Source organism: Narcine bancroftii, chromosome 3, assembly GCF_036971445.1.
Source record: "Narcine bancroftii isolate sNarBan1 chromosome 3, sNarBan1.hap1, whole genome shotgun sequence".
NCBI lineage: Eukaryota > Metazoa > Chordata > Chondrichthyes > Torpediniformes > Narcinidae > Narcine > Narcine bancroftii.
The window spans coordinates 276,056,227-276,082,624 of record NC_091471.1 but is presented as its reverse complement, the minus strand read 5'-3'; the positions used below and the strand labels follow the sequence as shown (position 1 = coordinate 276,082,624).

The window sequence follows — 26,398 nt, the reverse complement described above, 5'->3', positions numbered from 1 at the left end:
GAGGCAGGGAGTGGAGAAACGACAGGGGAGAAGAGGATGTGGAGGGGGATTTAAACAAAAGCCAGAGGTTTATATTAATGCCATCTGGTTGGAGGGGGCCAGTCAGAAGATGAGGTGTTGTTCTTCCAATTTACAGGTGGCCTCAGTCTGGCAGTGCATGAGACCATGAACAGGCATGTCGGCAAGGGAATGGAATGGAGACATTTGTTTTGCTGTTTCTATCATTCATTACTGTATTCCTATCAAAGTGCCAGTGTGGATGAATTAATCGCGTTTATTAACTCCACGTATTATCAATTATGATACCATAAGGCAATGTGATTGTTGTCATGTATGCACAAATCAAGATAAAAACACAACAGCCATTGAAAGTATATTGAATTTCTGCTGACATCTGAGCACTGCTGGAAACTTGGTACTCAGTAGAAGAACCGACTCGGGTAGTTGTTCAAGTGAACCGGTACGGACTTGAAGGGCCGACATGGCCTGTTTCCGTGCTGTAAATGGTTATATGGTTATAATACACGTGAGATTTGTAAACTCTAAACACTTCATAACTGGGTAAGGCTGTAGCCAAAAGTCCACTCCTCACCCGATATGGGTAAATCTTAGGAGCAGGATTACATTTGTTTGAATGTGGTAAAGAACTCAGATGCTGAATTAAATTCTTGTAGAAAAACTGGAACAACAGTCAAATCCTTTAATTTGGCTCCATAAGAGGCTGCTGGAATGGTCAGATTAATTGAAAGAATTCTTTAGTAATATCAGGGTCCTGATAAAAACATTTCTTCTCAAGGCCATTTACTTCAAGCTGAGATCAACCATGACATCTGGGTTGACAATGTGTGATCTTATCTTGCTCCCAGCAGCAATAATTTGTCATCGGGCTTGCTGCAACCATATACAAAAGTCATGATGAGCATACAGATGTTTATATAAATTGCCCGTGTGTACGAGTTGCTGTTACAGAATGTGAATGGTTATGAATGGATTGTTCATTATCATTTTACACAGTCTCATTCATTCCAAACTAATTAATAAACATTATTTTTACTATTGGACCAAATAAAACTGAGGCTTTACAAAGCTATTGTTGAACAGGTATAAACTGGTAAGACTATTTGTTTAAAAAAAAGGCTGTCAATTTCAGTAGCTGATTCAGGGCAGGTAGCAGAATTAATGGTTCCATAAGTAACATGTAACTCTCATAATGAAAGATTGTGCAGGAGAGGTAGTTAATTAGAAACTCGGGTCATTTGGGGTTATTTGTTAACTCTAGGGCTCAATAATTAAAGTGAAAATACAGTAAGATTTATAGATGGTGGAAGAAATGTTCAGAGTGAAATCGAGTCCTTGGTGAAATGAATATCATTAAAGTTCAGATAAATTAATGAGCAGAACTAAGTTTAAGTCATAGCAGGATTGATTGGTTACATTGCGAGAAGCTAAGGCTCTGGTGTCTGGAGTGAACATATGTGAAGATGGTGCTAATTCCTGTTACAAGTTGGAACTCTGGCCAAGATCATTCCAGAGTAGTTGAAAGGTTGAGCTCTTTGCATTTACCATGTTTATAGAAGTGGTCACAGCTCAGGTTAAGAGAGCCCAGGCAATAAGAGAATAGGTGAACAACAGACAGAGCAGGCAGCGCAGGAGACTTTTGGTGCCATTCTGGGCACCGTGCAGAGAAGGACTCTCGGGGCTTTGCAACAGGAGCCAAATCCATATCCAAGGGTGATATGGCTGCGCAGCGTATGAAGAAACGAGTGGGAGCGCTATATTAATAGGAATTGAATTTTAAAAGGAACAGATGTATTTCTTCAGCCACAAAAGTGACTCCAGATTAGTATGTTGTATAACTGGTCTCAGGGTCAAGACTATGATGGGGTCAACTGTAGGACATGAAGGTATAGTGGGAAGCCCCTCAGAGGTAGCAACCTTGGGATCATTTCCAAGGATGTGCAGCAATGAGAGGGAAGGTCAGGTAGAAATATAAAGAATTAGTATTAGGGAAGGAATTGGAGCTGAAAACTAATTATGTTCTCTTAACCAATGATCCTTTGAGGGCATTGACTGCATGTGGATGCACTGTCTCAAGAAGACAGCTGACTTCTTAAAGGACCCTGGTCACAACATCTTCTCACTGCTACTTTTAGGAAGAAGGGAAGGAGCCCAAAGTCCAGCAACTCCAGGTTCAAAAACAGTTTTGTTTCCCAATTATTTGATGCACATTAGATGCTGATGTGAATCAATTCCACGAGTGACTTGAAGTAACTTCCGACGGATTTTCCTCTTGGTAAAATAGTCTTGGACCAGGTCGCCTGCAAAGAACATGCACCACTTGATCCTATCTTGTTATTCTGTTTTAAATGTTATGAACTAGAAAATCCTAAAGTGAATTCCTGAGATGGCTACAAAAGGAGTGTTAGAGCTGATTCAATCCAGGATCAAGGAGGGTACACTGTTCTCCCTGACATTATCTGATGGACTCTGCTGGAACAGATCAAAGCAGTGACACGGTTCTCACTCCCTGATAGACTCTGTTGGAACAGATGTGAACGTGGATAGTTGTAAAGCATATGATTGGACTTGATGTGATTACTTTTGTTGTCAAAGTATTCATTTTTTGAGATAATGTCAAAGCTGAAAGAGATCCCAGAAGTATGTCTCTTAAAAATTTTAACCCAAGTTATAGACTCTAAATTTGAGAAACTAATGGGTCAATGACAAATCCAATGACATTACAGCACATTCCCTAATACGCTGACTATTCAGGGAAACATATTGAACATGGAAATTGCCCGTCTTGACTATGCTAAGTGTATGAGGGAGTGACAGAGGGATGTAGAATTAGACTTCATAAATTCAAAAGAGTTCAATGGAACAAAGTCCACTGGAACTAACTCTCAGAAGCAAAGTACAACACAGAACAAATAACAAGGTTTCCACAAATACGAAATAAGGGAGTTTGTTCAACTATGTTCCTTCAAACGTTCACCTACTCTCCTCAGTTCTTCTACATCAGGAAGAGAAAGACCTGATTGTATTTTGATGGCACAGATAAATCTGAACCACAAGTCTTCATGTTTTCAGATTTGCCATGTCCATGAAACATATGAACTGGAAATTCAGTAAAAAAAAAGCTTACCCTGGAACACTGCATGCTTGCACACAATTATGAGTATCTGGCTTTCTGTATCTTAGACAAGAAGTTACAAACTTGGGGGTAATTTCTAAATTAGTCACCAGGACAGGGTTCAAATTCCTAACCAAATCAGAATGTTCAGATGAATCAGAAGAGTCATGAAAGCATAGAATCATAAACTGCCCAATAAGCAAAAGGACAAAGGTTTAAACATTAAACCAAAGCACTCTGTCATTGAAGCTCGGATCGAATTGTTTGCTAGTGTTTCACAGCACTGTTTTGTTTTAAAACATTGTTTTTCTTTCCACAATCCTTATTAGGAATATGCAGGACAGCTTTCTCTTCTGAGCTTTATGTCGTTGAATGAGATGCGTTAAAAGTTTGGGTGGCTTGGCTGGCATAGTCCAATAACATGACAGCACCAGCGACCTGAATTTGAATCTGGCGCTGTCTGTAAGGAGTTTGTACGTTTTCCCCGTGTCTGTGTGGGTTTCCTCTGGGCACTCTGGTTTCATCCCACCCTCCAAAATGTCGAGGGGCTGGAGATTGATTGGTACATTTGGCCAACACTGGCTCGTGGGCCCAGAAGGACCTGCAATTCTGTTTTAAATTTGAAGTTTTTAAAATGCAAAATCAAAAAGCTTTAGCAGATGCCAAAGTGTTGACAAAATTCCAATAAATTGGATGGTTGGCTCCCATCTTGTCAGTTAAGCTTGCACCTCAATTAGAGGTACCTGTTAAAATGCAAGATCATGAATGGAGTCCAGTTTGCTCTGGCCTCAGTTGTGAAAGTCCTTTTGAACAATTTTCTTGGAGGAAAAGTAATAAGAAATTGAAGGGATGCTGATTACATGCACCAGGGTTAAGAGAGTTGCAAGATACCTTTTATGCCAAATGTGCACAATAAATGGGTATAAAAACAAGTCAAATTTTTAACTTCACTTCCTTATTATCATACTATCATTCAATCATAGAACACTACAGGTACAGAAACAGGCTCTTTGGCCCATCTAGTCTGTTATTCTGTCCAATTTCATTAACCTGCATTCAGACCATAGTTCTCCTTACCCCTCCCATCCATGTGCCAATTCAAATCTTTTAGATATAGAAATTCACCACTTCGACTCACTGACCACTCTCTGCATCAAGCAGTTCCTCCAAATGTTTCCCTTAATGTCTCCCCTTTCACCCTTAACCCATTCCTCTAGTTTTTGTCTCACCCAACCTCAGTGGAAAAAGCCTGTTGTATTACTCTATCTAAACACCTCATTCTCTCCTTCTTTTGCAGTAAGAAACACAATAACCTTTCTGTGAAAATATTATTTACTAACACATTTAAAGAAGGCCCCCCCCCCCCAGTGCCATCTGGAATGCAAATCCAAATAATGAAATCTATGTGGGAATTTAAAAATTGTTCACAGTAACCTTGAAAGTACCAGAATGCCTTTATAAACACACCTGATTCACAAGTATCCCTCATGGAAGAAAGCCTGGTATTCTTATCTGCTTTGGCCCATATATGAATTTGATGCTCAGCAATTTAGTTATTCATAACTCTCGGAAAAGAATGAACAACTCAGTTTACAAGGTGGTTCAGTGACACATCTATCAGAGCAGCTACATAACTGATGAAGAATCTGGGTTCCAGCATAATCCCCAGTGTTGTCCAGTTGGGGTTTTCATGTTCTCATCAAAAACCTTGGTAAATGTCTATAGATGTGTGGTGGAAAATGTGCTGAACGGCTGCATCACGGCCTGGTATGGAGGTGCTAATACCTCTGAGCAGAAAGCCCTGCAAAAGGTTGTGAATACAGCCCAGTACATCACAGGCAAAACTCTCCCCACCATTGAGAAAATCTACAGGGAACATCGCCATCAGAGAGCAGCAGCAATCATCAAAGACCCTCACCACCCAGCACATGCTCTGTTCTTGCTGTTGCCATCAGGAAAGAGGTATCGGTGTCACAAGACTCACACCACCAGGTTCAGGAACAGCTGCTCCCCCTCCACCATCAGACTCTTCAACAACAAACTCAATCAGGGGCTCATTCAAGGACTTTTACTTTGCACATTATTTATTGCTGATTTTTTTTTGTATTGCACAATTTATTTACATTTTTCTTTTTTATATTTCTCCTTTGTTTACATATCTTTTTGTGTACAGTTTACAGTTACTAATAAGTAGAAATTCTGCCTGCCTCACAGGATAAAAGAAGCTCAGGGTGGCATGTGATGTTATGTATGTACTTTGACATTAAATCTGAACCTTTTTTGGAACTCTCTGTCATCTACAGGATTCCTCCTGAATGTTTCCATTTCCTCCCTCATCACATGGAAATGTAGTCGACTGTAAATGACCTCTGGTGTAGGTGAATGGCAAAAAGAATGGGGGGTGGGGGGTGTGTAGCCCTATCGATCAACTATGTTACACAGAGTTGTGATTAATAGGATTTAATCACCACAAGACATCACCACATCTCACATATTGCTGGCCCAGTTCCAAGGCAGGCACTGAGGGAGGAGTTTGGGCATAATAGCCTTTGTGAGGATTCTGAGGGGAAGAGTCACAGGTGCAGGGTACAGTACATTCATACAGACAGTGCTAATAACTATACAGTGGTTCCACCACAAGGGAGAGGTTGATCGGCATGTGGAAGGTAGAATAAATTCCAGGGATGAATGAGGTTGCTCCCCTGGGAACTGGCTGGACCCAATGAAATTGAATGGTCTTCTGTGATATTGTAAAGGTAAGTGGTGACAAGTAGCAAATGCTGTCAGGAGCATTCACAGCCTGCGGACAAATCAACAAAAGGCCAGATTTTCATTGACTATGAAGTATTCTGGGAAATTCTACATGACCTCATCAGATCTTTGACGAACGAGTAACACACTGAGAACAGCTTATTCCAAATATTTAGTTTCAAGCCTTCTACTGACCATGTTTGCTGAAATAACAGATGTGGTATCCCTCAGTTATCCAGTCTTTCAAAAAATGCTTGAATGATCCTGCTTCCAGAGCAGAGAATTCCAGAGATTCACCACCATCCACCAGAGGTTAAATGGCTGTTCCCTAACCTTGTAATTATGTTCCCTCATTCAGATTTCTCTCAGTACTGGAAACATCTCATTATCTACCCTGTATTGCCCCACCCCATGTTTTACTCAGATCATCCCTCTTTCTTCTAAAATCCTGCTTCTTGTGATAGGAAACCCTTTCATCCTGGGAATTTTAGCATCTCTCAAACTGTTTCCAGTGCCTGAACAAGGGGATCAAAATTGCACACAGCTCTCCAGGTGTGACCTCACCAATATTCTATACAATTAAACAATAATTCCCTATTTCTAAATTCCAACCTTCTTGCAGTAAAAGCCAATGTACAGGTTATGTCCTAAACACTTTATATCATTTGTAATTCATGCACAAAAACACTAAGGTCCCTCTGTACTTTTCTTATCCTCATCCATTTTCAACAGTTAATTGTCCTTCAATTCCTCTGTGCATAACCCCACTCTTTTCTACATTAAACTCCATTTAGCAGGTTTTTGCTGATTCAGCCTGTCTATTCCCGTCCTGTTGCAGAGTCCCAATATCCTCATTGCAACATGTTTTCTCACCTTTTATGAAGTTCTTCTGTTCTCCATAGCTTTTGTGAAACTTTCAGCCATCTTGGCTGCCTGATAATTCATACTCTACAAGAAGAAAATTGCAAAATAAAACTATTTCTCCTTTAGTACATCTGTGATTATAAACATACAGATCAAAGGGATCACAAAGTTTGTTTTTTTATTTGCAAAATTGGTTGTATGGACAGTACATCAGCTAATCTCCACTTCCATTTTAAAGTCTGCACTTTGGCTTGCAGAGAAATAAACAACCTCAAAGTCCTAGCCATTGAAAATAAAGAATTAGAAATAAATTTCCAGGTGAGAATGTCAGAATGAATTTGATTTACTTCAATATCCAACCAGTAACAATGGCTGCATAGGATGATGTGATTTTATTAATATTATTTTATTTATTGAGAAATTAAATAAAATTTTCAAAAAGGTGTATTATTTTAGCAATAAAGATTTCCAGAATTAGACATTACTGTAATTTACAACATTACTGTATATACTCATGTAATAGTTGACATTTGGGGACCAATTTTTCAAGACAAATTTGGGATGTTGACCTTTATGTGGATATTACTTTTGACCTTAGTAAGTAATTGTGTCGTTCAAGCAGTCGGGAGCTCGGATGGCCTGGACCCAATGGTAAGTCTACGTTTGGGGAGTCGGAAACTCAAAGGTGGGCAGCTGAGGTAAGGATCTGTAGTCAGGGCATCAAACTCTGGTGGGTGGGCAGCTGGGGGCGAGGATCCATGATCAGGGTGTTGGCAGCTCCTGTGTGCAGGTGGCGGAGGTGAGGATCTGCAGTCAGGGGGTTGGGATCTCAGATGGGCAGGTGGGTGGAGCATCAGGATCTTAGATGGTGGGCCGCTGGGGTGAAGATTTACTGTTGGGGCCTCAGGAACTTGGATGGGCAGGAAGTTGGGGGCCAAAAATAAGGGGGGGTCAACTTTGACACAGGATATACAGAAAATGCATAATTTTGGGGCCAAAAAGTGTGGGGGGGTTAACTTTTACATGGGATTGACTAATACACACACACATATATATATATATATATATATATATAATTTATTATATATACATATATATATTAAAAAAATCTACAGATGTCAATACAAAAACAGTAAATGATAAAGATACTCAACAGATCAGGCAGCATCTGTGGAGAGGGAAACCAAGTTAATATTTCAGGTCAATGACCTTTCATCAATATCTGTTCAGAATTTTGCTGTCATGGACAGCACTTTACAATACCACCATTAAATATTGCATACTGCTTTTCTAAAAGTCTTTCTCTTGGGTAAATGGTACAACAAGTTGAGTTGCATCAAATACTTCCAAATTATCCTCAATTGGCAATTGAAATTGGCAATGGAATGTTAATTGAGAAAAATCTGGCTTTTAGTTTTCACCATATTGCTTCTCTTAAGGGAGTTAATTGGCTTTAAACAAAATTATCCCAGCCAAGGAGTTACATTGCAGAACAGTTTTAGTGATGAAAATGAAGAATTGGAAATAAATTCTCAGAGCTTTAGCCTTACAACATGATCCAGATTAATTTGGCATATACCTCTTGTATATTGTACACTGTCCAATATTATATTCTTGCAACAAGCCAGGACCTTGTAAAAGGTTTTGGACCAATGCACATTTCCTTCAGAGTTTTCAGGAAGTAAAGGCAATATTTTAAACTGACTTTGCAATCAATACTTACAAAGGATATCAAAGTGTCTTCAGCAAAATAGAGAGCATCTAACCAGCACAGTTCTGCTGTACACTCATTTATTTGGCTCCACCCACTCTGTGGCTCCTCCCCCTTGACCCTGTATAAAGGCTTCAACACTATAACCACACCCCAGAAAGCCTGGGTCACAGCACAGAATGATCTTCAAGTTTATTTTAAATAAAAACCTGTCATTTGAGTTATTGATAGTGCTTCGAGCAACAACATAAAAATAGAAAATGCTGGAAATGCTAAGCAAGCCATGCAACAACTGTGGAGGGAAAAACAGATTTAATATTTCAGATAAATGATCTTACATCAGAAATGCAGCAGCTTCACAGTGTGGATTCTTTTGTCATTGTGGGTTTCACAGTATTACGCTATGGTTTTGATAAAGCAGGAATGAATACTAAACAAACTCAACTGGCCAGAAAAGAAATCAAGTATTGCCTGAAAAGCGATTGAGATTTGATTTACCTCATTTTCCCGAGGCAAGTTTGTAAGCCAAAGCTTTTAAGAATGTAGAACAGCACAACACAAGAAGAGACTCTTCAGGTCCATGCTGACCACAATGTTTATCTTAAATAATTGTCCTGCACATGGCCTGTATCCCTGCCTAATCATGCACCTGTAAAACCCTCTTACATACACAATGCTGTTCTGTTTGCTTCTACCACCACCCCAACCAGCAGGTTCAATGCACCTCAGTTAAAAAAAATCTCATACTTGTCTGGATTAAACTCCATCTGCCATTTTACCCCCCCCTCCCCAATTTCTAGCTGATCTATATCTTGCTGTGTCCTTTTACAACTTTCCTCACTTCCACAGGGGTAAGATGTGGATCAGAGCCCATCATGGCCTCACTGTGAGGTTATAATCTGCACCCAGTGAAGTGGAGTAATCTATTCTTTCTTCATTTTCTTTGCATTAAGCGACCACTGACTGAACTGTAGCACATTTACATTTTCAAAATAAGGCTTCTTTTTTTTAACTGATTATTGTATGCTTGTTTCATGACTTCCTATGTTTAATCTTGGAGTCTGTTTCCTGCCCCTTCATCTCTAGATAAACAGGAAATAACTTTACTGTATTCTTTGCAATCATCAGTTAATTGACACCACCTTTTGGGAAGTTTTAAAACTGTTTAGTTTCAAGTCAAATCCTTCCACGTTAACTGTTTGACCTTGCAGAGGGCCGCTGAAGCAGTAATCTAGTCTGGGGTCACTATGATCAGCTCTGAGGCTCAGCAGGGGAGGGTGGAGTCAATCAGAGCAATTGTGACAGTTCACAGAGCAGTTGGTGAGGGAAACCTGCCGACTGACACGTTCCAGGTTCCAGGAGTACGTGCTGAGGGATGCACTGTGGCTTGGTGCAGCCAACACGAGGGTGGGCAAGGATCACAATCTAGTGTCTTCCCATTACCAGGCATTGAGGAGCTGAAACAGAGGGAAGTTCCACAAGCAGCTGAGGAGGAGGGTGGGGGGGGGGGGGGGGGTGGGAAGTGACAAGGTGCTACAATTAAGCTAATCGTGTAAATAGAATGGAATGTAACAGATGCTCCATCAATAATCACAAAGGGGTACAGTTGCTTTTATTAACTAAAGAGTGGCACAACTATCAACCTCATTGACTGATCGAAGCAAAGAGAAAGGGGAGTATTCAAGGGACAATGGGCAGGATCGGTCTCAGGATAGCTGGCAGCAGCCAATCATGGCATAACAGTGCTTTACCACAGAGCTCTCCTTTAAAGAAGAGTCATGCGGGGTGAGAAAAAAATTGAAGGTGAAACAACTGTACATATATACACTTCACCATCCCATGCCTGGATATGATCATGGCCACAGAATTCAGGGCCTTCCATAATATATTCACACTCTTTGGGCACCCTGGTTAAATCTATCGGGGGTGAGCTCTGCTGCAGCAAGTGACGTGGCAATGGTTGGGGTGCTGCTGTAGCGTCCTGAACAGCTTGTGAGCTTGGCCTGTTAACAGTTTGTCAAGGGTGGGAACAGGTGGGATGGTGGGGGAGTGGAGTTAATACATAATTGGCGACAACAGTGGCCTGGGGAAGGGGGAGGCCCCGATGGAGCAAGGTCCTGGATTGAGACTGTGTCTTCATGCCGTCAAGGAAGGCATACTGGGGATTCGTGTGGAGAAGACGAACCATCTCAACCAGCAGGTCAGTCTTAGATTGCCTGATGTGTTTCTTGTGCAGGACCGGTCCTGGGGAGGTAGTCCGTGAAGCAGACTTCCTAGGGAAAGCAAACAACCGTTCATGAGCCGTGTTGTTGGTGGTTGTACATAAAAGTGACTGGATGAAGTGGAGGGTGTCTGGGAAGACTTCTTGCCATTGGGAGGTGGGGAGACCCTGTGACCTCAGTGGCAGAAGGATGGTCTTCCATATTTTGCTGTTCTCCCTTTCCACTTTCCAGTTACCCCTAGGATTGTAGCTGGGGGTCCTATTTGTGGCAATATCCCTGGCCAGCAGGTACTGCCACAGCTCATCACTCATGAATGATGTCCCTCGGTCACAGTGGATGAAGCCAGGGTACCCAAAGAGTGTGAATATATTATGGAAGGCCCTGAATTCTGTGGCCATGGTCATGTCCAGGCATGGGATGGTGAATGGGAAATGGGAGTGTTCATCAATAATTGTAAGTAAGTAGGCATTCTGGTTGGAGGAGGGGGGTCCCTTGAAATGAATGCTGAGGCATTTGAAAGGGTGGGTAGCCTTTCAGATGCACTTTGTCTGGCCAATAGAATTGGGGCTTGCATTTGGCGTAGACTTGGCAGTTTTTAGTCATCGTCCTGACTTCCTCAATGGAGTATGGTAGATTCTGAGATTTGATAGAATGGTAAAGCCTAGTAACTCCAGCATGCAGTCTCTCTGTTTGAACACTAGCAAGGTTCCTCAGGATAGAGTGACCAGAGGCTCGTTACGATTGCCGGGCTGGTAGAGAATGTCAAAGTTGTAAGTGGACAGCTCGATTCTCCACCTATTAAACACGAATGTGTCCACTCGCTGATCTGTGAGGAGGGTGAAATGTTTCCCAGCAAGGCCGTGCCTCCAGTGGTGAACAGCCTCCACGATGGCCTGGGCTTCCTTCTCGATGGAGGAGTGGAGAATTTTAGGGCCTTGGAGGGTGCATGAGAAGAAGGCGACGGGTCTGCCCGCTTGATTGAGTGTGGCCACCAGGGCAAAGTCAGACGTATCGCTCTCCATTTGGAACTATGTGGACTCATCTATGGCATGTATGGCTGCCTTGACCATGTCATCTTTGATACTGTCGAATGCAGTTTGGGCCTCTGCTGGCAGGGAAACATGGTGGCTTTGACCAATGGGCAAATCTTGTCTGCATAGTTGGGCACCCATTGAGCGTAACATGAGAAGAATTAGATGCATCTCTTCAGAGCTTTGAGGGGATGTGAAAGGGGTAGCTCCATCAGCAGACGCATGCTGTCAGGGTCGGGGCCAGTGATGCTGTTCTCGATCACACAGCAAGTACGGCTAATTGTGCTGTCCGGAACACACATTTATCCTTGTAATAAGTAAAGTTCATGCATTTTGCTGCCCGGAGGAACTTGTGGAGGTTCACATCATAGTTCTGCATATCGTGGCTGCAGATAGTTACATTATCTAGGTATGGGAAAGTGGCCTGTAGATCATAGCGGTCCAGCATGCGATCCATCTCCTAGTGTGACAGCAAAAGAGTGCTGGAAGAAGAGGTAGAGGCAGCCATCCACCTTGAATGCTGCCTACTGGCGAATCGGGAATGGATGATATGCCAACTTCAGGTCAGTTATGGAGAATACCAGATATTGTACAGTCTGGTTGACCGTATCAGATATACAGGGAAGGGGTAAGCATCGAGCTGTGTGTACTGGTTGATGGACTGGCTGCAGTCTATGACCATCCTATTCTTTTTCCCATTCTTCACCATGACCACCTGGGCCCTCCAAGGGCTATTCTAGCCTCGACGATGCCTCACCCAATAGGTGCTGAACCTCCACCTTAATGAACACCCTGTCAGCCGCACAGTAATGTCTACTCCTGGTGGCCACCAGCTTGCAATTGGGGGTGAGATTGGCGAACAGTGAGGGGGGGGCTCAACCTTCAGGATTGAGAGACCACACATTGCCTGCAGGGGACTGTTTGTGAACTGTTTGTGCTGATGGTGAGGTGGGGGTGGGGGGAAGGGGCCCATCAAATCGCAGAGTTACTTTCTGAAATTGGCACTGGAAATCTGGTCTCAAGAGTAAGGGGGCACAGAGTTGTGGCATAACGAGTGGTTTGAAGCATTTGTACACTGCGCCTCCAACAGTCAGGGCTGGGAATGATTTGGATGTGAGTGATATTCTGTGTTTGGTGGGCCATACTTTAAGGGACAGTTGTTTAGCGATATCGGGGTGGATAAAACTTTCTGTACTCCCGCTATCGAATGAACAGTTGATACCTACCTGGACGTCCATCGTGGACCTGGTGAGTTCGTGCAGCACCTCCTGATTTAGGGTGATGGAGGCCAGTGTGGATTCATTGTTTGAATCTGATGGGTGCTCCCATGCCTGAGATGGCTGCCCTCGACTCCTTTTTTTTTGAAAACTTTATTTAAAATTTTATAACATGAATACAATAGAGAATTACATTTAAAGAAAAATTTTAAAAAATTAAAATGGTATGATTACAATATTACATCAGAAAACTACACAAAATAACCCCCCCCCACCATTAATTGTAACACAATATTAGTAATCTAACTTAAAATTAGTCCAACCCTCCCCCCCAAATAAAGAATGAAGAATTAATAAAATTAACAATATTATATATGAAAAAAAAATACCCACTTACAAAAAAAGAGATAAAACTTAACCTAAAAAAAATTCTAACAACAAAAAATTTTTTATCAATACTAAAATATCACGCTTAAACATATATTTAAATCAAACTTAAATGCATATAATTAGCAAACGGAGTCCACTTTAACTTATAAAAAGACATCTTATCCTGAATTGAAAGAGATATCCTTTCCATAGTCAAACAAAATTTCATCTCCAAATACCACTTATCTAAAGTTAGTATATTTTTATCTTTCCAAGTAAGTGCTATACATTTCTTAGCCATGACTAAAGCTAAATAGATAAAGGAAGCCTGATAATCCTCTAAACCTAAATCAATTAATGATTGCATGTTCCCTAATAAAAATATATTGGGATCTAATACAAGATGGATATTATATAAACTGTTAAAAATAGATTGAATATCTTTCCAAAACTGTTGCAATCGATCACAAAGCCAAACAGTATGCAAAAAAGTATTGGCCGTCTGATCACGTCGAAAACAAGAATCCAACTTACTAAGACCAAATTTTTTAAATTTCTCCGGCATTAAATATAGCTCATGAATAAAATTATAATTAATCATCGCTAGACTAGCGTTAATTAATTTCTGAATACTATTCTGACAAATTTCCATCCAAGCTTCTTCAGCTATTTTATGTCCTAAATCTTTTTCCCATTTCAACTTATCTTTATCCCAGTCTTTTTTACTATCAATTTCTTGTAAAATACAATACAAATCAGATATATATCCCTTTTTTGGTATTGAAAGTACATATTCTTCAAAACTAGATTCAGGTAATAAAATCATATATCGACCACATAACTGTTTTACAAAAGATCTTAATTGATAATATGCAAATATAGAATTTCCACTAATACCATATTTCCTTTGTAATTCGTCAAAGGAACAAAAACAACCCTCAGAAAAACAATCAGATAAATTTTTTATTCCCTTCTTTTCCCATTGTTTCAAAGTGGCATTGGAGACCGTAAAAGGAACAAGTTGATTATTATATAATGGCAATCTTCCAGAATATATATTTTTAAGTCCCAATTTTTAAAGTTTACTTGTCCATAAATTCAATAAATGTTTCAATATTGGCACATCATAAGTTCGTAGTAAATTTTTATTCCATCGAAACAAAAACTCATGAGGAAATTTTTCTAAAATAACCGCCATTTCTATCTTTACCCAACTAGGTGGGTCGTCCATATTCATTAATGCACTAAGAAATTTAAACTGAGCTGCTTCGTAATAATGCTGAAAATTCGGTAATCTTAAACATCCAAATTGAAAATCCCACATCAATTTTCTCATTGCTACTCTCGGAAATTTTCCCTTCCATAAGAATTCTCTAATTGCTTTATATAAGTCCTTAAAGAAACTTTTTTAAAAAAAATAAGGAATTGATTGAAACAGATATTGTATTCTAGGAAAAATATTCATTTTTATGGTATTAATCCTCCCTAGTAAACCCAAAGGTAGATCCCTCCACCTAATCAAATCTAATTTAATCCTTTTTATTAAAGGAAGATAATTAATTGAGTATAATTCTTGAAATTTTGTATTAACATTAATTCCTAAATATTTAATTTGTGTAGTCCACTTCAAATTTGTAATATTTTTATACACTGAATAATCATCTTTACAAATTGGCAAAATTTCACTTTTAGCCCAATTTACTTTATAACCAGATAATTGGCCATAAATTTCTAAACATTCTTGAATTGCAGGTAAAGAAGTATCCGGATCCACCAAATATAATAAAACATCATCAGCAAATAAATTAATCTGTATTCCTCATTCAGAACTCTCATACCTTTAACATTTTCATTTTGATGTATTAATTGTGCTAAAGGTTCAATAACTATAGCAAATAAAACAGGTGACAACGGACATCCTTGACTAGTAGATCTTGTCAAACTAAAAGATTCTGAAATTTGGCCATTAACAGCAATTCTAGCCTTTGGGCTATTATATAAAGCCTTTATCAATCCAATAAATGAAGAACCAAAACTAAATTTCTCAAGTACTTTGAACAGAAACTTCCATTCCACTCTATCAAAAGCCTTTTCTGCATCCAATGAAACCACTATTGGATAATTCAACTGAAATTTAGATTTATTTATCAAAGTTATTAACCGTAAAATATTATCTGATGCATACCTATTTTTTATAAATCCCGTTTGATCACCATGTATAATTTTAGGCAGATATTGAGCTAATCTATTAGCCATAATTTTAGCTACAATTTTATAATCTACATGTAACAACAATATTGGTCTATAAGAAGAAACCTGTAAAGGGTCTTTATCTTTTTTTGGTATAACCGTAATTATTGCATTAGAACAAGACTCATCTTCACCAGGTGCCTTTCCATTCGGCATATCTCTTATTGCCATTTCTATTTCATCGTCTGTAAAAGGTTTATCTAACTCTTGTCTATCTTCTTGATTCAATTGTGGCAAATTAATATTTTTCAAGAAAGAATCTATTGCTTCTCCAGTTACATCTTTACATTCTGAAGTATACAATTGTTTATAGAAATTACAAAATTCCTCATTAATCTCCTTTTGATTAAAAGTAATACCTGATTTCTTTCTAATTGCTGGTACAATCCTAGATAATTGTTCCATGACAAAACTTTATGAGCTTTCTCACCCCATTCATGAAACTTATGCTTAGTTCGATTCATTAAACATTCAAACCGATATGTTTGTAATTCATTATATTTAAATTTTAAATTAGTTAACTGATTCTTTTGCATTTTGGTAGCATGTTTTTGAAATTCTTTTTCAGTAGCAGTTATCTTTTTCTCTAAGTCTTCAATCTCTTTAATTCTCTCCTTTACTTTAGAGGCATAACTGATAATTTGGCCTCGCAAAAAAGCTTTCATTGCATCCCATAAAATAAAATGACTAGAAACAGAATTACAGTTAATACCAATAAAAATTTCAATTTGCTGTTTTAAAAAACTAATAAATTCTGGTTTTTGCAATAGCATAGTATTAAATCTCCATCTTGAAACTTTCTGAATATCTTATGAACTCAAATATTCTAATAATAGTAATGAATGATCTGAAACCAATCTAGCCTTATACTCCACAGATGTAACCCTATCCTGCAAATGTGCTGATATTAAAAAATAATCAATTCTAGAAAAAGAATTATGTCGCGAGGAATAAAAAGAAAAATCTTTCTCTGTAGGATTAACTCTTCGCCAAATATCAATTAAATTCAAATCTGCCATCATATTAGTCACTTGGATTGCCATCTTAGACTTCTTAATTACTCTTGAGTACTTATCCAATAAAGGCTCCAACACCACATTCAAATCTCCCCCAATCATCACATTAGAGTTCGATTGTCCAAGTAATAAAGACATATCCACAATAAAAGCTGTATCCTTAACATTAGGAGCATAAACATCAAGCAAAGTCCATGCCTCATTAAAGATGGTACAATTTAATTTTAATAATCTTCCACCATTTTTCTCTTCGTTCTGTAACTGGAATGGTAGATTCTTATGTACCAAAATTGCCACACCTTTTGCCTTAGAATTAAACAAAGAATAAAAAACTTGCCCAACCCATTCAAGTTTGAGTTTCAAATGTTCCTTATCTGTTAAATGAGTTTCCTGTAAAAAAGCAACATCAACTTTTAATTTTTTTAAATAAGCAAGTACCTTCTTACGCTTAATAGGATAATTTAAATCCTGAACATTAAGAGAAGCAAACTTCAATTTAGACATTTCTTACACTCAATAAAGCACAACAACAAAAAACAAACAAAAAAAGGAAAAAAAGAGAAAAAAAAGGAAGAGAAAAAAAGAAACCCCACCAAAAAAAAGAAAAGAAAAAAAAACCCTTAATTCCCCTTTGAAATTACAACCAGAGACACAAAAAAAATAAAAATAAAAAAAATATATATAAAAAAGTTAATTATTTAAAAAAAGATCATTAAAAAAAGGCTTCACTCCCTAACCCAAAAATTAGAAAGAAAAAAAACAGGTCGGAGGTCACAATTACCTCCTCCTGTTTAAACCGCCTAATGTGGTAACTCCCCCAAAATATTGGGTGTGAGATAACTCACACGCAGCTGATGACTTCTGGGAATTAGTGCCCACCCAGTTCCCTCTCCCAACTCCCATCACTATTTGAAATCTTCTCAACAAAAAATAAATTAAAAAAAAATTTTAATCAACTTTGCCATTGCGACCACCGTTTCTTCCATTTCTTCTAGAAATCTGATTCCCATCTTGCAGCTCTGCCCTCTTTGCCCTCGACTCCTTGAGGTATCATATGTCTGGGAAGATGGCGTTTGGCGTGCAGTCCAAAATGGTGGCCTGCATGATTCACACATGGCATCATTGGTGCTGATCATGCTCCCTGGAGTTGCAACTGTCTGCACACAGCACTGTTAGATTTCATGGATGGTTTTGACTGGCAAACTTTAGTTTAATGCCCCTTTTTCTGGCTCCAGGAGCACATTGCATCCTTGGCAGGGCAGCATTTCCTTGGGTGCTGACCCTGCCAACAGAAGTAGCACTTGGAGAGATCACCTGCAATGGTGGCTGAGGTCAGATCACTGGAGCAGTGGGACGGTGTAGGGAACCAGTCACTCACGAGGCGGACGATGTCCCATCCCAGGATAGCTGTGTTCATGGCGACCAGGAGACCGAGTACTCATCTGAGTTCTGGACGGCCATCTCCAGTGTCTCTGTAGGTTCAACTGCCCTTTGATAGGAGGTTCTGTGGTCACAGCCGAGGAACCAAAATGGTCTGCTGCCTTCTGGATGTCTCTGAGCAGCTGCTGAAGTGGGTGAGCAGCCAGAGATTGTTGTACTCATTGGCATCAACGACATGGGTATGAAAAGATCTGAGGACCTCCAGAGTGAATATAGATTCATAGAACAAAACAGAAACAGACACTTCATCCATGTTGACAAACAAATGCTGCAAGCAATGGGAAGCTGAAGGATTGTAGAGCTCATCGAAAGAACCAAAGACTTGTTGATCCTAACCAAGGCTTTTATTAGCAAAAGACAGGAGCTCTTCACAGGTGGCCGACCAGTCCGGAATGATCCGACCTGACTAGGGACACAACCCTTTAAGGCCCAGACAATAGGCGTGGCTTAGCTCTCAGCCAATTGCTGCAAGCACAGTCTAGATACAGTAACTATATACACTATGTGCATTAGTGATAGATCTGTACTATCACAAGGATCTTGAAGGTCAAGCAGCATTGATGAGTGAAGGTCAGCCAGTGGTTCAGGTCAGGACCCTTTACTGGCTGATATCAAGTATGTCAAGGAGGAAATAAGAGGGAACAGAAGTAGCTGTGTAGGGGGTAAAAGATGTAAAATCTTCGACGGGAATTTAGGGTGGAGAGTCCATAAGTTACAGGAGCAGAAATAGGCCATTCAGCCCATCGAGTCTGCTCTGTCACTTAATAATGAGCTGATCCATTTTCCACTCATTTCCACTGCCCAGCTTTCTCCCCATAACCTTTGATGCCCTGGCTAAACAAGAACATATCAATCTCTGCCTTAAATACACCCAATGACCAGGCCTCCACAATGGCCTCTGGCAACAATTTGCACAGATTCACCATCCTTTGACTCAAGAAATTTCTCCACACTTTGTTCTAAATGAATACTTAGAGACAACTGGGAAGGGGGAAGGTTAGAGAAAAATGTAAAAGCAGGAGTGAGTAAATAAGTGATGAAATAGTGGAACAAAACAGAGTGGGGTTCCTTAAATTGGAAAAACTCAATATGAATGTTGTTAGGTTCAAGGCCCTCCAGGATGGAATATCAGGCATGTCAATGCTTTCTAGTTTTCAGCTCTCTTATCCTAGGAAAAAGACTGTAACTATCTACCCTGTTTAGAATGCAGTAGCCAAACTGCACACAACGGATTCCAAGGAACAAAATGTGGCTATGAGCCAGTGCACTATTTTAGTGAAGTGAATTAAAGGATAAATATTGTCCAGATCACTAATTTGTAGTCCAGTGTTCCTGCCACATCTGTCCAAGGGGGAAGATAGGTCCTGGACCAACATGTCAATTAGCACACAGCACCTTTGATTGTGCAGCCTTGCTTCAGTAATATTCTGGATCAAAGAGAAGTGAAGCAAGACTAGGTGCCAGGTCGAAACTTAGTCAGGTTGGATGGAACCTGGGCTTTGGCCTATCTCCTCCATGTCAACTTAGTTGGCATCTCCCATTTGCTTGTAATTGGTCCATATCCTTCTGAGATGTTCCCATCCATATTCCTGTCCAAATTTCTTTTGAATGTTGATATTGTGTTGCTTCTACAGTTTCCTCTGGAAGTTTGTTCCAGATAAGAACCACCCTCTGAGTGAAAAAGTTGCCCTTTAAATCTTACCCTTCTCATCTTAAACCTATGTTTTTCCCTTCTGGTAAAAAAGGAGTGTGACCATTAACTTTATTTCATTCTCCTCGTGATTATAAACCTCAATAATGTTATCCCTCAGCCTCCTACGCTCCAAGGAATAAAGACCCAACTTATCCAACCTCTCCCTTTAACTCAAGCCAGTGAAACATGAAAGTTTACAGATGCTGTGATTGTAGTAAAAACACAGAAATGCTGGAGGAAGGTCAGCAGGTCACACAGTGTCCATTGGAGGTAAAAATATAGAACTGGCCTATTGGGCCTGAGTCCTACCTTAAAGAAAGGCTCAGACCTGAAACATCAGTGTATATCTTTATCTCCTATAGATGCTGTGAGATGGCTGAGTTCCTCCAGCATTTCTGTGTTTTTACTATAACTCAAGACCTTCAGTCCCAGCAACATCCTGGTGAATATTCACTACACCCCTTCCAACTTATTGATGTCCTTCCTATAACTAGGCGATCAGAACTGCAATGTTAGTTTCGATGTTAGTGCTCAAAACCCTGACATGTTACCCTAACCCAAAACCTCTTGATTTGGAAGAGAGAGTATTCCCAACTGAAGAGTAGCTGACACCTTATGACAAGCCCAGAGTTCACTGATGTACTGTCCACCCTATCTATGCCTTTCAAAATCCTGTAGACCTCTATCAAGTCTCCTCTCATCCTTTTACGCTCCAAAGGGAAAAGGCCCAGCTCTGCCATCCTTGCATCATAAGACTTGTTTCCCAAACCAGATAGCACCTTCTGCATTATGTATAGATGGATGTGTTTTGGTTGAGTTCAGTGTCTCTATGCATTTACCAAAACCTATTAACCTAGGGGTTTAAAACCTGTGTATTTTTAAATACAGCATGGTAACAGGTCCTTTCGGCCCACGAGTCCATGCTGCCCACTGACCTACTGTCCCAGTACATTTTGAAAGGTGGGAGGAAACAGAGCCCTAGATGATACCCATGCAGACAAGGGAGATGTGCAAACACCTTACAGATTTGTTCTTGTATATTGGATGATGCAGTGTACTAATTTATTAATGGAGTTTGTCTACTTTTCTTTTGAATCGTCTTGTACTGTTTCCAAAGTTAGAACATTGATTAGCACAGTTAATACAGAACATTGTTGTGATCTATTATTATTATGTATTATTATGTTGGTGCTCATGGACCAGTAGAATTAGCCTTAGTCATAGAGTCATGGAGTTTTATTGCACAAAAACAGGCCCTTCCCAACTTGTTCATGCGAGCCAAATTTCCTAATCGAGTAGTATTTTTCTGAGTTTTGCTCATATCCCTCTGAACCTTTCCTATCCATGTAACTGCCCAAATGACTTTTGAACATTGTAATTGTGCCTGCATCTACTACTTTCTGTGTCGCATCATTCCACATATCTACCACCCTCCCTGTGAAAATATTGCCACCTCAGCCACTTTCAAACCTTTGTCTTTTCACCTTAAATCTTTAGCCTTTAGTTTTAAACTCTGCTATCTCCGAGCAAAACATATGACCTTTTACCTCATCCAAGTTCCTCCAGATTTTACATCCCTCTATAAGATTTCCCCTCATTCTCCTGCTTTGCACTGAATAATAGAGAAGAAACTAGATTAAATATAAAAGAAAAGAAGATCACTGCTTCTTATTTTGATTTTAGCGACAAGTTTTACTCACACATTTAAAAGAACATTTATTTGCAAGGAGATACATTTTTGGTTGATTCAATCACTACAATTTTTTCAGGTGGAGAAGAAATGGGAAGTCATGAAATGTCTCAGTCAAAAATGAAAATAATGAAAAACTACCGTTAAAAAAAGATGAATGCGATAATCTTCACTCTTCAGGATTATATTCCTCATCAAAATCCAATGAAAACCTGATTACTTAGTCCAGAAGGGAGAAAACTGATACAGAACATTCTCAGGAACTGTATTCTTGAAATGGGTGAAAACAGGTAGACAAAATTAGATTTGTAAATTAAGATAAATTAAGGTTGATGATAGCAAGATAATATCTGACATCACCACTTCAATACAGCACAAGACAGTTCCCTTATGGATTTGGATATGTAGATCTATGTGCACAGTAGGAGATTGGAGCACATCATCCCAGACTTTCATCGATTTAACTACCAAACTGATAGATTTAAAAATGACTAATTTCTTTAATATTGGATTTGTTTTTTCTGGATATAGCACTGCAATGTCAATGGTAATCTTATTGAGATTGCAATTCAACAGCAAAATTTGATATCTTGCCCTACAACTCCATTGTTAATTGCACAATAGATGAATAATACTGGAGTATGTCATCCAATAAAAATAAATACTAAAGCAAATAATTTCTAACCAAGAGAAAAAAATAGAATGTTAGATTAAATAAGTAACTCAGAACAGTTAACTCAGGGTTTCTGGAGATAACATTATCGTTATTACAGTTTACACACAAAATGAGTCCATGTTTGAGTTTGTTGTTGAGGAGTCTGATGGTGGAGGGGGAGCCGCTGTTCCTGAACCTGGTAATGTGAGTCTTGTGGCACTGATACCTCTTTCCTGAGGGTAACAGCGAGAACAGAGTATGTGCTGGGAGATGTGGATCCTTGATGATCGCTGCTGCTTTCTGACAGCAGCGCTCTCCATAGATGTTCTCGAGGCTGGGGAAGGTTTTGCCTGTGATGTCCTGGGCAGTGTTCTCTACCTTTGCAGTGCTTCAAACTGGGGGTTATTGGTGTCACCATACCCGATCATGGTGCAGGCAGTCAGCACACTTTCCACCACACATCTGTAAAAATTGCCAGGCTTTCCAATGTCATACTATACTTCTGCAATATCCTGATGAAGTAGAGGCACTGACATACTTTCTTCATGATACCATTAGTGTGTTGGGTCCAGGAATGAACCTACGAGAATTTAAATTTGCTCACCCTCTCCACCTCTGAACCCCAATTGTACACATATGGTATTCTCTTCCTGAAGTCAACAATCAGCTCCTTAGTTTTGATGACTTTGAGTGCGATGTTGTTGTGGGTGCACCATTCAGCCAAGTTTTCAATCTCCATCCTGTCTGCTAACTCATCCCCTCCCTTTATAGAGCCCACCACCGTGGTATCATCAGTGAATTTGCGAATGTTGTTGTTGTCACACCGAGCAACACAGTCATAGATGTAAATCGACTAGAGCAGTGAGCTAAGAATGCAACCCTGTGATGCTCTGGTACTGATGGAGATTGTGGAGGAGATATTCTTCCCAATCCTCACTGATTGTGGTCTGGAGATAAGGAAATCAAGGATCCAATTACACAGTGGGGTATTGAGTCCAGATCTTGGAGTTTGCTGAAGTTTGCAGAAGGAAATCATGGATCACCAAGGGCTCAGTAGCGGGGAGGGTCAAGAACTTTAAATTCCTGGGTGTCAACATCTCCAAGGATCTGTCCTGGAGCCTCCATGTTGATGCAATCACAAAGAAGGAGATTCAGTTTGCCACCAAAAATTCTCAAAAACTTCTACAGGTGTACTGTGGAGAGCATTCTGGCTGGTTGCATCACTGCCTGGTACGGAGGTGCCAACTCTCAGGACAAAAATAAACTCCAGAGGGTTGTTAACTCAGCCTGCGATATCACAGGCACCAGAATTCACTCCATCGAGGACATCTACATGAGGTGATGTCTTAAAAAAACAGCCTCTTTCCTCAAAGACCCCCACCATCCTGGCCATGCCCTGTTCACTCTGCTACCATCGGGAAAAAGGTACAGGAGCCTGAAGATGAGCACTCAGCACCACAAGGACAGCTTCTTCCCCACTGCCATCAGATTCCTGAATAATCAATGAACCAGAGACACTGCCTTACTTTTAGTGCACTATTATTTTTAACTTTTTTTATTTATGGTAATGTTGGAAGATGGTTATAACAAGAATGTTTGCACTCTGATGCTGCCACAAAACACTGAATTTCATGATTTGTTCACGATAATAAATCCTGATTCTAATGCCCCCTGATTAGATGTTCTGACACCAACTCTGTGTAGACTTGTTGCTATGATAGGCAAATTGGAACGGAATCATGTTGCCAATCAGACAGGAACTGATAAGTTTCAACACCAGCCTTTTCAAAACACTTCATCACTGTTGATGTATGTGCTACTGGTCGATAGTCATTAGGCAGGTTATTGCACTCTTCTTGGGCACTGGAATGATCGATGCCTGTTTGAAACAGGTGGGTACTATACACTGCTAGAGTGAGATGTTGAAGATATCTGTGAATATAATGGCAAGTTGGTCAGCACAGATTTTTAATACTCGGGTGGATAATCTGTCTGGACTAGATGCTTTCCTCTTTATTGCTATAATTTTTTTTTAAAATTAGTGCCAAAAGAAGAGAAAATGAGGTTGTGTCTGTGGTTCATTGTCATTTAGAAATCAAATGATGGATGGCAGTGTCATCTGCCTTAAATCCGGCACTTATGAACCTTCTTTCTGATGGGAGAGGGGTAAAGAGAGTGTGGCTGGGGTGGGGTGAGTCTATTAATATATTGGCTGCTTTTCCAAGGCAGTTGGTGTGATCGGGGGTGATGATGGAGGAGAGGGGTTGTGTATGATAACATTCGCAACCTTTTGCAGTTTCTTGCAGTCTTGGGCAGTGCAGTCCCTGTACCATGAAGACATTAAACAACCATACTCACTAAGAGCTTTAGGCGCTGTGTTTTCCTTCCTTTAAACGTTGCATTTCACTAAAACTTTGCAGCAATCAACAATATTGTTACCTCAACACAAGTAAAGATGACTGGCCAAATATTTAAACAGTTCAAAGTCTGACAACATCAAGCATCTAAAAATAATCTCTTCTGTCCCTCCTAACTATATTGAGCCCCTGGACAAAACCAGACCAATGAAACTCCTTCTGTCACTGGGAAGCGAGGTCGAAACGCCACCCAAATTGCCCTCTCCAAGCTTGGACTGTTACAACATTGGCTATCATGCTGATGATTGACACAGACATTAACCTCTGAGTGCCGCGCTGTGTTCCGCAACCAACCAATGGTGTTCAACCAGGCGAAACTTTGCTGCTGGTTGTGAGGTAACAAGAATAATTGACATGAAGCTGCAGCAATGGACTGCGGGAGGGGGCGGGACCCGAAGGTCGGTCGCCTGGCGACAGTGGGGATCGACAGGCGGAGAGGCCAATAAGAAGGGGGATTGTGCGACGGAAGGCGGGTTTCATGGATGACGCACAACGGCAACTCCGGAGTTGTTCTGAGGCAGGTAAACAAAATGGCGGCTGCCTAACAACTGAACTCCTGCAGGAGGAGGAGTGGCGATGCTGCATGGAGCGGATCAACGGCAGCAGCCGCAGCCAGAGGAGCCCGACCCGATCCTGGCGGCGTTCAGAGACTACCTCGAGATGGACGAGGTGAATGACTACATCAGTGAGAACGACCTGATGGGAGTGGACACTTTCATCCACAGGATAGACTCCACGGACGTGATCTACCAGCCGAGGAAGAAGAGGGCCAAGATCATCGGCAAGTACCTGATGGGTGACCTGCTGGGCGAGGGGTCCTACGGCAAAGTCAAGGAGATGCTGGACTCCGAGACGCTCTGCAGGAGGGCCGTGAAAATCCTCAAGAAGAAGAAGCTGCGGAGGATCCCGAACGGGGAAGCCAATGTGAAAAAGTAAGTGGGAAATCCGGTCCAGCAGGAGGCCCAAGGGCAGCCCGTCAGAGCCCCCACCCCCTCCCCCACCCATAGGACCAGAGAACATCACAGCTCAGGCCCTTTGGCCCTTCTAGACTATGCCTCGTCCCACTAACCTGCACCCAGACCATGTTCCTCCCACCTGTCCAAATCCTGAAATTGAGCCCGCATTCACCACTTCAACTGGCAGCTTGTTCCACCCCCCCCCCCCCCACTGTGTGAAGCTCCCCCTCATTTTTCCCCCTAAACCTTCCTCTTTCGCCCTTAACCCCTGTCTTCTCATTTGTATCAATGGAAAAAAGCCAACCTACATTGATTCTGTCTATCAGTTCTCCCCTCGTTCTTCTCCACTCCAATAACTCGGTTCCTGAAGACCGTGTGACATTCAAGCTTTTCTCGAGCCCCTTCATCAGGGTCATCAAGAGGTGAAGAAGCTTTGGTCCCTCTTTACTGCAGCCCCCACATCAGTTATTGCTGGACTATTCTGAGAACTGGAACAAAGTGCAAAAGATGTGGACGTGTCTATTCTGTAGAAAGCTAACACGATAATGTTTCGGTGCTGGAGTTTTATACATTCACAACCCTTTTGGGAATTGTTGGATGTGTTCATCAGATTCGTTTTGCACCATTCCGTTATCTCCATTGAAGTGTCCACTTTTAGTGAAATTAAAGAGGAAGTAGTCATTTCAAACCATTATTTTCGAGATACTCTAATCAATAGTTCACAGCTGTTATCTCTAAAAGTAAATAGATCGTAACAACCAATAGTTGCTATTTCCTGCTGTTTTCTTTATTTTTGCAATTAAAAAGTGACTAAGTTTTTTAAAGAATTTTTAATGATGAATATTTCTGAGTGAAATATGTAAACACTCCTTGTGGAAAATTATACTTTTTTTATAAAGATTTGTAAATTTTATTTTCTTGCTAAAATGTCAGTTTCCCCCATCAAAAACAAAAGAACTCTGTCCAAATCCCTGCTTTAATAT

At 40.4% G+C, this 26,398-nt stretch overlaps 1 protein-coding gene and 1 long non-coding RNA gene across 5 annotated transcripts in view; one reads left to right on the top strand and one right to left on the bottom strand.

Annotated features, from left to right (window-relative positions):
• Positions 1-293: 293 nt before the first annotated feature.
• On the bottom strand, positions 294-24,738 carry LOC138756496 (uncharacterized). Its single transcript, XR_011353105.1, has 4 exons — positions 24,401-24,738; positions 12,939-13,080; positions 6,758-6,832; positions 294-891 (listed from the first exon to the last, which is right to left on the bottom strand). It is a non-coding gene; the product is annotated as an uncharacterized lncRNA (long non-coding RNA).
• Positions 24,739-24,835: 97 nt separating this feature from the next.
• Positions 24,836-26,398, top strand: part of stk11 (serine/threonine kinase 11) — a 98,194-nt gene continuing 96,631 nt past the window's right edge. For all 4 annotated transcript variants that reach the window (XM_069928190.1, XM_069928186.1, XM_069928189.1 and 1 more), the window contains exon 1: positions 24,836-25,391. In XM_069928190.1, coding sequence (XP_069784291.1) covers positions 25,036-25,391 — 356 coding nt within the window. In that variant the 5' untranslated portion in view covers positions 24,836-25,035. The remainder of the gene's footprint in view (positions 25,392-26,398) is intronic.